Source organism: Simochromis diagramma, unplaced genomic scaffold (assembly GCF_900408965.1).
Source record: "Simochromis diagramma unplaced genomic scaffold, fSimDia1.1 OVJJ01000683.1, whole genome shotgun sequence".
Classification (NCBI taxonomy): domain Eukaryota; kingdom Metazoa; phylum Chordata; class Actinopteri; order Cichliformes; family Cichlidae; genus Simochromis; species Simochromis diagramma.
Window position 1 is genome coordinate 524853 of NW_024387158.1, and position 14928 is coordinate 539780.

Genomic DNA, 14928 nt, shown 5'->3' on the forward strand with positions numbered 1-14928 from the left:
ATTAGACTTTAATACTCAGTGGTGTCACATACTCCTCTCTTCAGATGCACTGTTGAAGTTTCTAAATCCCACCCCTGGGCCATCTACCACATCTACCGCTGCTGCTTCCACTTCAGCAGCACAACCCACCAGTGATGCAGCATCAGCAGCACAACCCAGCCATGATGCAGCAGCATCAAGCGGTTTTCCTGTTGCCTCCACCTCAGCAGCACAGCCCACCAGTTTTGCAGCAGCATCAAGCGGTGTTCCTGTTGCCTTATTTATATTGTATTTTTAATTTATTTTATCCAACTTGTTGACACGTTTTATTGTGTTTATGTATGTAAAATTTATTGTATTTCATATATTCATTTTTTATTTTTTGTATTCATTTATTTATTCATATATTTTTTTATCTTGTTAATTATTCTGATTGTGAATTTGCTTTCTTTAAGTAAAAAAAAAAAGGTCAAAGACAAAGCTATTCAGTTTCTTGTGAGTACATACACTACACTGCCGATGTAGGGGGGCGCCACCTAAAATCTTGCCTAGGGCGCCAGATTGGTTAGGGCCGGGCCTGATAATGACCAATGTTGGGCAATTAATTATATAGTTACTTCTTCAAAAAGGTAACTGAGTTATGCAAACAACAAAGTTTTTTGCAGCTGTTTACCTAAAAATGCAGTCAAGGCATTTTTTAAAATAAACATTAAATAAACTATTTACAGAACAACCAGCTGTTCTGCGTCAAATTTGATGCCACACAAATCATAATAATCTGATTATTTCTAATAAAAGAAGAATGTGAAACTTAAGTTTGCCTTTTTGCTTTTAGGACTTGAGATAATTTGAGCAGTGGTACGTTTTTGGTTTTTTGCCACTCAAGTGGGGACATTCAAAACGCCACTCGGTGCCGATGTTTGGCTCTTCTGGCTTGCCATACCGCAATATGGTCCCCATAACATATAGACCAACTTCCTTTACTTCCCGGAAATACAGCATTCATTCACTAAGATGGCGACACTGACAGCAGTCCGGCCAGCTTTCGGGGGTTTCAGTTTCGACAACTGTAAAAGGTGAGCGTTTTTCCGCGAATGAAAATTAGAGCAGAGGAAGTACATCATTGAGTTTAATAGATGCCACTGTTTAAATGTGGACGTCGCTTAGGTTTGTCGCCTTTTCGTTTGGCTTTCCCAGTGATGCTAACTCGGCTTCCACACAGTGACTCAGGCTTTTTCCCCCACGTTAGTATTAACGATTCACATGCCGCTCATGTTTAAAACCACGACAGGCTTTGCTGTTCATAGTGGTGTTTGCGTGTGTTTTTATATATGTTGCAGTGAAGTCATTTCGTTAAAAAAAAAAGAGTCTGAACTTCGTTAGGTAAAATAAAACAGGTCCTGGCAGTTTTTATTTAGGAACCCGAACCCCCCGCCTAGCCTAGCCAATCAGGGGATTATGGTTAGCTAGTTGTGGAAAAAAACATGAACTCACATCCAAATTAAAAACGAGACGTCTGAAATAGTATGAAGATTAACTGAAACCATATTGCAAAATTGGCTAAATTAAATATGAAGTGTGCATAGACAGTGTCTGTCCGCTCTTGTTGGGTCGTAACATATAAAGAGCTGAAGTGGAACTGAGTGTTAAAAAGTGTTCACACCCTGTCCTTTTCATTCTTTTCTTCTTCTTCTTCTTCTTCTTCTTCTTCTTCTTCTTTGACGTTTTTTTTCGGGGTTTTCTCATTCACGATCAGCTCCGCGATCACTATGCTCTATTCCGGCACACTTGTCAACCAGTCAACATTCGGCAGTCCCTTCCTTCACCCGCTTCCAGCGACTCGCAGTCAGGATCTTGTACTCTATAAACAAATTAAAACGCAACTGAATTTAAAATAAATATTCAAAATGAGCTAAAGAAAAAATATTTAAAACGATAAAAACACGAAGCGGACCCCCAATTCAGTTATTGACATGAAAAGTGGACTGAAACAAGTTATAACATGGTTATGTTATAATATAATAGTTACATAATATACCCTTATATTATAACATGTTATGATATAAATTGTTGTGTTATAATATAAATATGAAAAACATTTTGCCTAACTGACATAAAATAGAAATGCAAAACTAACTGAACTAATATTCTAAAACCTATGTGCTCTTTAAACGTTCCCCTGATAAAGGCGACTCATTAAAGAAAATGTATTAAAACTAGCCATCTTGCTCTGGAAATTCAAAAACATGTGAAACAAAAAACGAAACTGAGCTCTGTTATTGTCATTGTGAGTGCTATTCTAAACCAAAGCTTTTTTATGTTTGTATTATTTGTTTATTGGTAACGTAAGTAAAGAATATTTTGAACTTTTGACTGTGATGCAAGGCTGCTTCAGTAGAAAGTAAAAAAAATGTTCAATAGATGACATATGAACACAATTGTGTTTGTGTAACTGTGCAGTCGTGTTAGGTTGTGTCTGATTTACAGCACCAGTAATATTTTTCTTCTCAGAAATGCAGTTTTGGAAATTGAAGCTAGCAAAGTGGGTTGCAGCGTCCCTGCTGCTCGAAAAACAGGAACCACAATCTGCGGTGTTGTCTTTAAGGTGAGCTACCAAAACCAGGCTGCTGCACATTGGTCAGTTAGGAGCGAGTGTGTTGTAAATGGCCTGTATTTGTATAGCGCTTTATTTAGTCCACGGACCCCAAAGCGCTTTACACTACATTCAGTCATTCACCCATTCACACACACATTCACACACTGGTGATGGCAAGCTACATTGTAGCCACAGCTGCCCTGGGGCGCACTGACAGGGTTATTGTTGAGTGCATATAAACATAGGGTACTTTTTTTTTTTTTTTTTTTTTTTTTTTTTAAAGTTTGCTTTCAATAGATTTAAACCAAGTATTACAATAATGAAAAACTGTTGACTGTTAAAGAATTAAACAGTTAATCAGAATTTAGTCTTCTGCAGAATTGGTATACTCGTACTATAAGATACTTGGGTTCAGAAACAAAGTATTAAATTATTATTTACCTTTGCGGAATAGCACTAAAGCCAGCAGTGTTTCAGAGTGGCTCTTTAGAGTTTGAATGTTGTGTTGTGTTTTTTTTCGTGAAGGATGGAGTTGTCCTTGGAGCTGACACACGAGCCACTGAGGGAATGATAGTAGCAGACAAGAACTGCTCCAAGATCCACTACATATCCCCAAACATTTAGTAAGTAACAGGTTTTTGAGCTTTGTGATTTTTTTTTTTCTTTTAAATCTAGATTTTATACTTATATGTACACACAAAGCTTTGAGAAAATATCCCTATTTATTTATTTTTTAAATTAATGTCTCATTGATTCTGGTGCAACTGCATTATTGTCCAGCTGCTGTGGGGCAGGAACAGCTGCAGACACAGAGATGACCACTCAGCTTATCTCCTCCAACCTGGAGTTGCACTCCCTCTCCACAGGCAGGCTGCCACGTGTTGCCACCGCCAACCGCATGCTCAAACAGATGCTGTTCAGGTATACGCTTCCTTCTCTGTAACTCAGTATTATCATGTAATAGTAGTCCTAAAGAAAGTGAGGAACAAATTACATTGCATATTTCTGCTCTTGTTAAAAGTTTATATAAAAAAAGAAAATGGTATATGTGATTGTGTTTGTAGGTACCAGGGTTACATTGGTGCTGCCCTGGTCCTGGGTGGAGTAGACTGCAATGGCCCTCATCTTTACAGCATCTACCCTCACGGCTCCACTGACAAGTTGCCCTATGTTACTATGGGTCAGTGCCACACACTGCTATATGCCTCTCATGTATAAGCTCCAGCTTTACGTGTCGTTGGATTTGTGTAAAACCAACAGTGGCAACATGAACCAAACATCAAACATTGATATTTTTAGTTTGATAGTCTTAAATGTATATATCCTGGTATTTTCCTGTAAAATGTCACAAATGTTTCTACTAAAATAGACGGACCAACATAAATTGCAAAAAATAAATGAAATAAAAATGATAATTCACAAATTTAAATTTCTGTCAGGAGGTGTTGCAGTCTGGGTAAAACGGTTTCACATTTCTTTCTGTTACCCAGCTTGTTCACCTTTTCACTGGGAAAGTTGTTTTCACTCATTTAGGAATAATTTGGTGTATTTGCAGTAGGATTATATGAGGGTCTGATCCTACACATTTAAAAGAATGAATATAGGTCTGTGACCTGGTTCATGCAGACAGAATTGATTCTTAGTCATGATTAATGGTGTTTAATGTAGTTTAATGAGTCGTGTCAGGTGACTGGAGATGAGTTATAGTGGTAATGTGTTCTGTTTGTCATGTTTTCTGACTCGGTTAATTATGGCAGTTGTCACCTTAGTAATGTACTTTTTTTTTTTTTCTTCCCTACAGGTTCCGGGTCCCTAGCTGCCATGGCAGTGTTTGAGGACCGTTACAAGCCTGACATGGAGGTGATTCTGCCACTTATGTATTTTATTCAGTTTAATTAATTCTATTTATATGTCTGTGAAGGTTCTCAGTCATCCAGGTCATTGTAGTCAAAGGAGCTTGCAAAGAAAAGCGTCTGGACTTCTTTAAGTTGCTTGAAGACGTTTCACCTCTCATCCGAGAAGCTTCTTCAGTTCTAAGGTCAAATGGTGGAGAGTCCCAGATATAAACCTAGTGGGAGTAATCCCCCACAGAGGGACAAAAGGACCCCCTGATGATCCTCTAGTCGCCTGAGCCAAGGTGTGAAACTGGGCGTGGGTCCAAATCAGCCAGAGTTTCGGGTGTGTTCATTGTGAATCCTGGCCCCACCTTATCATGCGAATTCCTGAGGTCAGATGGCCCAGGATGTGAGTGGGCGTTAAGGCGTCTGGGAAGGGATCTCAAAACTGGATTATAGATGGCAGAGAGTTGGTGTCGTAAACCCCCGCCTCTGTTCAAAGATGGTCGCTCACAGTGGACATAGATGGCTTCTTTCACTCCTCTTTCAAACCATCTGTCCTCTCTGTCCAAAATGTGAACATTGGCATCCTCGAAAGAGTGTCCTTTATCCTTAAGATGCAGATGGACTGCTGAGTCTTGTCCTGTGGAGGTGGCTCTTCTGTGTTGTGCCATGCGCTTGTGAAGTGGCTGTTTGGTCTCTCCAATGTAGAGGTCTGGGCATTCCTCGCTGCACTGTACAGCATACACCACATTGTTAAGTTTGTGTTTTGGCGTTTTGTCTGTGACCCTACACCACCGGGCAGAACATGTTCCCTCTAAGCCTGAAGGAAGAAAAAAGAAAAAAAAAAGAAGGAACACACACATGTAAAGGAAGCACTCAAAATGTGCGGCTATCCTAAATGGGCATTCTTAAAGTCAGCAAAGAGGCAGAGAAAAGAAGACCAGACACCAGCGAGGGAGGATAAGAAGGACAGACGCAACAACATTGTCATCCCCTATGTAGCCGGTGTATCAGAGAAACTCAGGAGAGTTTTCTCCAAGCATGACATCCCAGTGTATTTCAGACCCAGCAACACGCTCAGACAGAAACTGGTTCACCCGAAAGACAAAACGCCAAGACACAAACTTAACAATGTGGTGTATGCTGTACAGTGCAGCGAGGAATGCCCAGACCTCTACATTGGAGAGACCAAACAGCCACTTCACAAGCGCATGGCACAACACAGAAGAGCCACCTCCACAGGACAAGACTCAGCAGTCCATCTGCATCTTAAGGATAAAGGACACTCTTTCGAGGATGCCAATGTTCACATTTTGGACAGAGAGGACAGATGGTTTGAAAGAGGAGTGAAAGAAGCCATCTATGTCCACTGTGAGCGACCATCTTTGAACAGAGGCGGGGTTTTACGACACAAACTCTCTGCCATCTATAATCCAGTTTTGAGATCCCTTCCCAGACGCCTTAACGCCCACTCCTGGGCCATCTGACCTCAGGAATTCGCATGATAAGGTGGGGCCAGGATTTCACAATGAACACACCCGAAACTCTGGCTGATTTGGACCCACGCCCAGTTTCACACCTTGGCTCAGGCGACTAGAGGATCATCAGGGGGTCCTTTTGTCCCTCTGTGGGGGATTACTCCCACTAGGTTTTATATCTGGGACTCTCCACCATTTGACCTTAGAACTGAAGAAGCTTCTCGGATGAGAGGTGAAACGTCTTCAAGCAACTTAAAGAAGTCCAGACAATTCTATTTATATATCACCAGTTCACAACAGGACTCACCTCAAGGTACTTGATATTGTAAACTAAAGATCCTACAGTATTAGAGAGAAAACCTCAACATTAAGACTATGAGGTGCACTTGGTGACAGTGGGAACAAAGAACTCCCTTTTTAATGTGAAGAAACCACCAGAAGAGTCATGCTTGGGAAGGTTCCAGCAGCCATCGGTCACTGAAAGGGAAGAGGGTGAAAAAAGTGCAAAGACAAGGACAAAACAGGAACTAACATGCAGTAATGACATTTAAATGCAAGTACGTTAGCAGCCTAAGCTTAATCTTAAAAGTAGAGATTATGTCCCAAACTGGGAGCAGGTTCCAAAGAAGAGGAGTGTAATACCTGAAGGATTTGCCACGTATTCTATTTTAAAGAAATGAAACCACGTGTAACATTAAACCACATGTGACATTAAAAAAAATAACAGTGGAGGAAGATTTTGTTAATCACTTTCAAATGGAAACACAGTACTGAACTCTTTCCCAATGTTTTACAGACCATTATACTAAAATAAAGGTTAAGACATGGTCAGACAAGTAGTTCACATAGACACAACATGCTACCTGCAGATTTAAAAAAAAAAAAAAAAAAAAAAATGTGATGATGTAATTTTTAATTTTTTTTAAAAAAATAATTTGTTTCCAAAGGAGGATGCAGCCAAGCAGCTTGTGCGTGATGCCATTGCTGCAGGCATCTTTAATGATTTGGGCTCTGGCAGCAACATCGACCTGTGTGTCATCACCAAGAACAAAGTAAACTACATCAGACCACATGATGAGGCCAACAAGAAAGGTGTCAGGTAAGAACGATAATGCTTCAGCAACGATAGCTTAGCTTTTGAATTAGCATCTGAATTTCATCCCTTCCTGAGGTTGTTACCATGATGACGTGAGTTGGATAATCCAGAGCTGATGGAAATGTTTTTCTGGGAGTTTTCAGTCCCAGAAACAGATGAGTTAATTCTGAATTCTGGTTTTTAAATATAACTACAGATTCTGTCTCCCCAACTCCTGCTCAGCCTGAAGGAAGTGACACAAAGTTTATTTTCCTCATACTAAGGGGGTAAGCTGTGACCCTAAAAGCAGCCTTACAAGTATCTAAATGAACAACTTGTAAAAAATTCACACAACTTTCTTCTGCTAAACGTACTCCTTAACAGGTCACTACAAATTTTTACCCCTCGGCTGTAAAAGACTGATGGGGTGTTGTCCTCACCCCACCAGGCAGGTGGGCGGCGTGGACACTTAAGTTTGTGAATGTGATAACGTAGGTGCTTCAAATTGATTATGTGCATCTGCCAAAAGTCTTGGATGAGTTTGAATCTGTGACCTTGATCTCAAGGTCAGAGTAAGTTTTCTGAAAATCTTCTCAATGTGATAACTTAAGAACACAGTGATGTAGTATTTCCAAATTGATACCATAGGTGTCTCTACTAAGAGGCTGAGTCGTCGAGCTGGTGGTTGCCAGTGTTCTTCCTACATTGCATTGGCATCAGTTTTTTTTAATCACCTCTTGGCTGGTTTTGAGTTTGCAATCAAAAGGCCAGTCTTTCTGTAAAGAGCCATGTCTGTTCTTGCACCCAGACATCACACAGAGGGGATCCATTATGAGGCAGCTGTCAAGTTCTGGTCACTGTTTAAACCCAGGACAATTTTTGTTTTGTTTTTTGTCACCTTATTGGAGTTATTAATCATTAGTCCTGCATGTGTGATTGCTGCCATCTGCATTTTAACATTGTCAAAGACTGATGGTATTTGGAAAGGCTCCATCCCTTTGAAATGAACGAATGAATTATTATTTTATTTTATACCCTGTGCTTAACTGTGATTACGTGGTGAACGCAAACTCGAGGCATGTTGTTTCTTGTGTTGGGGAACTAAAACGTCTCATATTTGGGGGATTTTCAGTTCAAAGTTGAGGCTGTTGTCACACAATTCGCGTTGAGCACTCAAATGCAGCCAGTTGTGTTGGTCAGACATGAAGCAGCAGCATCTGCTCTTACAAGTCAAATGGATTGTAAAGAACAGTGAAAGTTCTGTTCCTTTTAATAAATTGTCATTTGGGATTGTGAGTCACTATGAGACCTGAGAATTCAAGATATTTAGCTGCTGCACTTGTACACTTGTGTTAAATTGGACATGTGGACAAGCAGCATTTGATGATCAGACGCTGAATTGTTGTCTTGTTCTGCTTGAAGAGTCACTGAGCTTGAAGCCTTACAGCTGTGAGTATACAGAGTGCATTTTTTGTAGTCCAAGCCTAACAGTCTGTCACCTTTACCTGAGTGGACTACTAACCACATTTCTGATTTGGGTCCACTGGGCCTGCTTAGTGTGACTTCGCCTAACTAATGTGCATGGCAGTGTGCTTTAGATGAAGTGGCATGTTGTGCTAATAAAAATGAAACGTGTATTAAATGAGCGCCAGCACAGACTTGTTACATGGAAGCGATGAGCTCTGGGGTTTTTGTTTTTTTTTAATTGGAAATCTTTATTCCATGTATCTCTTTGTAGAACCGGCGACTACAAGTACAAACAGGGAACTACGGGTGTCCTGACCAAGGCTGTAACTCCAATTGACCTGGAGCTGCTGGAGGAGTCTGTACAGACCATGGACACCTCCTAAAATAGAATGTTGTGACTCACTACCCTGAGAAAGCCTAAAACACGTTGCATGTTTTTCCCATTTTTGAAATAAAATATTTTTCCCTGGTTTTGTTCCTGGCTGTGCCTAAATTTGAACTAGAAATAAAATGGTCTCAAAAGATTCAGTCATATCACAGCTGCTTACTGTCTTAAATGTTTAATTCTAAAAGTTTTTTTACTTTAAAATTATTTTTGTTAAAGTTGAGGTTTCTAGTTTTGGAAAAAGAGAAAAACATTGCATTGTCATCATTTTAAAATATATATTTTTTTGTTTAATTCTTAGTAACTGGCGAAGTTTTTGTGTTTGGTTTTAAAGAATAAAAGAGAAATGAAATAGAATAAGGAAAGAAATAATTAGACCTGGGAGTAAGGGAGTCCTTATCCCTAGAAGATAAACAAAAATAAAAACAGATAAAACAAACATTAAAACGTTAAAAAAAAAAAAGAGAAATATGAAAATACATTAAACAGTAAAAGAGAATTTAAATAAGACCTTAATGGCGGACATTGCAATCTCACCTGAAATGGAGAATTTGGGTCAATTAGAAAAATATGTCAACGACAGGATGTTGGATAGTATAGAAGATAAGAAAGCGAGATCTACAACGGAAAAGAAATTCAACAAGAGATGGGGTAACTGGAAAAAGGAATGGTATGTATCATCTTGTCTTGAGGGGCTAATACCCAGGAGTGCAGCCTGGGTATTTGGCTGCACTCCTTAGGAGAATATGAGCAAGCACAGAAAGAATGGAAGTAGGGCTGGGCGATATGGCCTAAAATCAATATCACGATAAATTGAGCAGTTAACTTCGATAACGATAAATGGACGATAACCACCCCAAGTACCAAAAAAAACAAACGGGTTTTTTTTTTCTTTCATTTGATGGGGCTGTGGCAGCATAGTTCCTCCAGTTATTTTGATAATATTATTCCCCCTAGACCTATTCATTGAAATTATATTATTACCACTTTAAAGGACTGTAAAATGTCACTGAAAATAAATGAAGACAATAGTAGTAAGTACTTTTAGTGGTTAAGATTTATTAACTGAACAAAATAAAAAGTGTAGGATACAATATGTAACCATGCTCTCTAAAAAATGTGTATCCCTTGTAAACAAAATAGTTTAATAATAAATATGTTTCACATTTGCACAATCATTGTTTACTTTGTGAATAGCCAATGTAATGCCATCATGGACAAAGGCCTATCTCTGCTAAGGCCTTGAGGTACTATAACTTGTAAACAAATAATGTCACAAACACAAATGTCAATTGAACACAGAAAAAACTATAATAAATACTAAGCACTGCCATGTGACTAGTGAAAACTATAAACTCTTAAACAAAAACTTGTGCTGCAGGTGGTGGAAGAGGTTGGTTGTGTTACCTTGACTTGACGCAACAGTCTTTTTGCAGAGTTTACATTTAACAATTTTTTGATCAATATCATCCTTGTTGAATCCAAAATGTTGCCAAACGATTGATGATGCTTTTTTTTTTGTTAACAAGCGTCTCCTCTTCCTCCTCCACCAGCTCTATCTCCGTCGCTGCTGCTTCAACATTTAAATCGTCCTCCATTTGTTCACCCGTGTCTCGTCTTGTTATGCTGGGCTTACACTGTGCGATTTTTGGCCCATTTTGAGCCGATTTTTGAGTCGTACGACCGTTTTGGCGATCGGCCCGATTTTGGCCTTCATCGTGCGTCATGCATCGTATAGTATACGTGGGGTAACGAGAAGCGATTGACACCTCACGACGAGCTCCCGATCATCAATCGCTTGGTCGTGAGGGTGTCACCGCAGTTTGTCACACTGCGCACGCGCAAACACAAATGTCAGCGAAAAAGACGGCGCAGCACGGCTGTGCAGCGTGTGATCTGGACACAAGCGACGGAGGCACAACCTGTAGAACTTTGGAAAGCTCATCCGAGCCTTTTCGATGTGGCCTCACAAAATGATCACGACCACAACAACCGTGAAAATAGTTGGATCTACATGCTGCTCAATCACAGCTGCCTGATCAATGTTTTTCATTAGCAATTTAGCAAAGTTGATGGTGGTGGTGTGTCTGTGTGAGTGAAAGACGGAGAGGGAGAGCGAGCGACAGAATTTCTGTTATAACCTTCGTTTTATGTACGCACAGTGTGAGCACTCAGGTCGCATCAGAGCATCGGGCCATATAGTGTGAGACCCTGCATCGTGACCTATGAACTTCTAACCCCTGCGAGTCAATCGTACAGTTTGAGCAGGAGCTGAATCGCGCGACTGAAAAAATCGCACAGTGTCTGCCCAACAGGTAGTAGAGTCATGTGACTCCACCCCGTCAAGTCTGTAACGTAGCACAGCGTCTTAAAGGGACATGAACATTGCCAACCTGCACATGCCTTTTCTTTTTTTAAAATACCGAATTTACCGACATGGGCAAAATGACGTCGATGAGAGTCATAAATTTCGGTAACGATAAATTTTTGATATATCGCCCAGCCCTAAATGGAAGGAAGGAGGGATGAAATGGATATCAAGCGAGAGCACATGGTGACGACCGTAGATATGTGATACTGGACTAAGTAAAAGTCCAGACTACAAGTTTCAAGGTGAAGACCACATAACAAAGAACTGGACTGCTGACTACAAGACCTGAAGTTTGTACTGTGCCCAAACTTTACCAAGAATTACCTGATTGTGGGAGTTTGCCTAAATATTACAGCACACATGGGAACGCTGGTCTACAGCTCAGGCAGTAGTTGAATTCAGGGATAATAGATGTCACACCTATGGGAGAACCTGATGCAGAGGAAGGAAAACAACAGGATGCTGGTGAACAGTGTGAGGAAGAGAGAAGGTGGTCCTTTTTGAAGGAGGGGACCAAGAGATTAAATAAGTTAATGACAGATTGGCCCAATATGACTGCCAAAGAGGATGTAACCACAGATCTCAGGTAAGGAGGGCACATGGTCGTTGAGGCCCTGGTCTATGCCGATTCCTCCACATCAGGGGATTTCAATTGGAGTTCAGCAGCCCTGAGGAAATGAGAGGATGAGTGACTAAGATTGGTCATATGGTTCGCCAGTGATACTCAGAAGCCAGAGGGATAATTATGACACATAGGATGAAATAGATTATGAAGAATTACCTGCATCTACATCAGATCTACGAACTGAACCACTGGAGCATCCGGATCTCACCTTGTATACAGACTGATGTTGTTACAGGGGAGAGAAAGGGAACGGAAAAGGGAAAAATTACACAGCCAGCCTCAGATCAGGTGCCAGAGATTGTGGCTCTCACGAAAGCACTACAACTCTCAGAAGGGAAAAGAGTGAAGAACAATTGGAAGAAAAGATACGAGCTGTACTGATGCCCAGAGAAGTAGCAGTGATGAACACTCCCTACTGTGTATTTACTAGATGGAAGTATGCACCTCCAAGTATGCAGTTTTCAATTCAATTTTGTTTATATAGTACTCTTTTACAACACTTCGCATTTCAATGTGCTTTATGTAGTAAGGAGCAGACCCTAGCAATCTAGTGATCCTTATTGCGTAAACATTTAAAATTGCAGAACCTCCTTACTTAACGAACCAGTTAGAGAGGGAGAGTGTCCACCCTAATGAGCTAGAGGGTGAAAGCGAAGCAGGAGTGTTTCCACAATTTTTGAAAATTGGGTGACCATAAACAAAGCATGGTGTAAATTAAGGTGTAAATTAAGTGCTCAAAAAATGGTTTAAAAAAAAGGTAAAAAGATTACAAGACATTGTTTTCTTTGTTTCTTTCCTTCAGGAATCCAGGAGAGTGACTGTCTTTTAAAATATTTAATTTATTTCAGCAGTTGAAATTACAAGTTACAGCACGCTGGAATCAATGTGAACCAACGATCTGCTTCACAAAGGGGATGACGATGATGATGGGGTAATGCAGTTCTATATCACAACAAAAACAAATATTATTTTGACTATCTTCTCCTGAAAAACAATGCGGCCGGTCCTGTCATCTCTGACTGGATATTCTTCTGCACTTCATTCATCGTCTCGACCCTGCTCCTTTTCCTGGAAAAAGACAGAAAGAAAAACACCTCGCTCCCTAACCTTGCTGTATTAATATTAGATAATAAGTAGAAAATAACAGGCTGAGAATTGCTAGCTAAGTCTGAGACATTCTGTTCACACTCCCTTGGCCAAGAAAAATATCCCCCTGACTTTAACTAGTTATGATGTATAAGCATATTTGCAATCCCACTGCAACTCAACAAATCAGTCTCAATAGTTCAATTCAATCAATCTGAACTAATGCTTCTGACCTTTACTACACGGAGTGCCAGCTCTTAATGAGCACACTTGGAATGTGTATATAAAAATCACAAAAACAGCTTTATTTAATAATTTTATTCCTAACAGCATCCACATATACATAAGCATACTCTTATATACAAATGCCTATACAAGCATCTAGTATACTAAATACAAATAATTGCATAAAGCATCTATGGGAAAAATTTATCTGAGGAGACCTTGTTTGTGTTGACTTGACCCTAGTCCCATCCGCTCACATGGAAGAGACAGGGTTTATGACCTATACTGCACCCAAACACCAGGGGCGATAGATATGTTTCGGCTTCATTTTTTGGGGAGCGTTTAGGTTGTCCCTATTTTTTAAAACAAGTGAGTAGCCCCCCAAAACAGGAAAGTTTTGTACAATGTGAAGAACCATGGAGTAATTTTTGATTTGGATATAGTCAAAAAATAATAAAAGATAGTACACCCTTTGCAGACCATCACCAGGTCTTTACCTGGGTTCAAAATGATTTAAATTCAAATGAAGAACAACATGTGACATATTACAGGGTGTCAGTTTTTAATATAATGCTGCCCTTTTGGTTTAGTTTTTGTCAAATGAATAAGTAAGTACACACCATGATTCAAGAGCTTATAGAAACCACCATAGCAGCAAAATATTTAAGTAATGATTTTCTTAATGACTTTATCAGTCTCTTACATGCCTGTGGATGAAAATTGGCACACTCTTCTTTATGTCATTGAGGCTCATCGAGGTTTCCGGGCATTCCGAGATCTCTTAGACCAGCGGTCCCCAACCTTTTTTACGCCACGGACCGGTTTATGCCCGACAATATTTTCATGGACCGGCCTTTAAGGTGTCGCGCATAAATACAACAAAATAAAACTAGTACTGGTACCGAAAAAAAGAAAATTTATTCATAACACACGTGAAAAGACCCAGGAAAACCGAGTAAACGATAAAAACGATAACAAAATAACGCTGAAAACCGATAAAAACCCTGAAAACTATACATTTCACACCTGAGCCTCAACTCTCGCGGCCCGGTACCAAACGACTCACGGACCGGTACCGGTCCGAGGCCCGGGGGTTGGGGACCGTTGTCTTAAACTCTCACCACAACATTTCAAGGTTTAGGTCTTAATGTTGACTGGGCCGTTGCAACACACTGATTATTTTCTTTTTAGCCACTCTGTTGTATATTTTCTGGTGTGCTGGGAATAATTTCCCGCTGCATGACACAGTTTCAGCCAGGCTTTAGTTGTTGGAAAGATGGCCCCACATTTTACTCTAGAATACTTTACTTAGAATACTATACAGAGGAGTTCATGGTTGACTCAGAGCAAAACAAGGCCAAAAGATTATGCCTCCACCAATGTGCTTGACAGTTGGAATTAGATGTTTGTGCTGATACGCTACATTTGGTTTTCTCCAAACTTGGCCAAACGTTTCCACTTGTTTAAAAAGTCTTATCGTTTGCTGAGATACAGCTTTGCAAACTCAAGCTGTGCTGATGTGTTCTTCTTATGGTGAAGGGTCTTGCTCCTAGTAACCCTTCTGAACAAGTAATAATTATTTAGTCTTTTTCCAATTACTGTCAAGAACTTTAATATTTACCACACAGACAGATGTCTCTCTGAATATTGCGTTTGTGAATAATATTTCTCACTGTAGAATGTTGGACTTCAAATTGTTTTCGTTTCTCTAAGATCATTACTGATATCTTTTCAACTAATAATGAACACACTTCTGAATGCTCCCAACTAGCAAACTAAGACAACGGCTGTTGTAGATAGTTG

The 14928-nt window shown here is 40.0% G+C and overlaps 1 protein-coding gene across 2 annotated transcripts; it reads left to right on the forward strand.

Annotated features, from left to right (window-relative positions):
• Positions 1-928: 928 nt before the first annotated feature.
• On the forward strand, positions 929-8970 carry psmb7 (proteasome 20S subunit beta 7). Of its 2 annotated transcripts, XM_040048695.1 has the most exons (9): positions 929-1055; positions 2491-2584; positions 3101-3198; positions 3356-3496; positions 3640-3755; positions 4377-4435; positions 6839-6990; positions 8389-8415; positions 8705-8970. In XM_040048695.1, exons 1-9 carry the CDS (start codon positions 994-996, stop codon positions 8814-8816), a joined length of 861 nt encoding a protein of 286 aa, XP_039904629.1. In that variant the 5' UTR covers positions 929-993; the 3' UTR covers positions 8817-8970. The 2 variants fall into 2 exon arrangements, with proteins under 2 accessions (XP_039904629.1, XP_039904630.1); XM_040048696.1 differs by lacking the exon at positions 8389-8415.
• Positions 8971-14928: the final 5958 nt, after the last annotated feature.

What these genes read in the sequence shown, in the direction of transcription:
- psmb7 (XM_040048695.1), top strand. Translation starts at nt 994, where the DNA reads ATGGCGACACTGACAGCAGTCCGGCCAGCTTTCGGGGGTTTCAGTTTC. An exon ending in GCCAACAAGAAAGGTGTCAG is followed by an intron (nt 6,991 to 8,388) that starts GTAAGAACGATA and finishes TTCTGCTTGAAG; the next exon opens with AGTCACTGAGCTTGAAGCCT. An exon ending in GAGCTTGAAGCCTTACAGCT is followed by an intron (nt 8,416 to 8,704) that starts GTGAGTATACAG and finishes ATCTCTTTGTAG; the next exon opens with AACCGGCGACTACAAGTACA.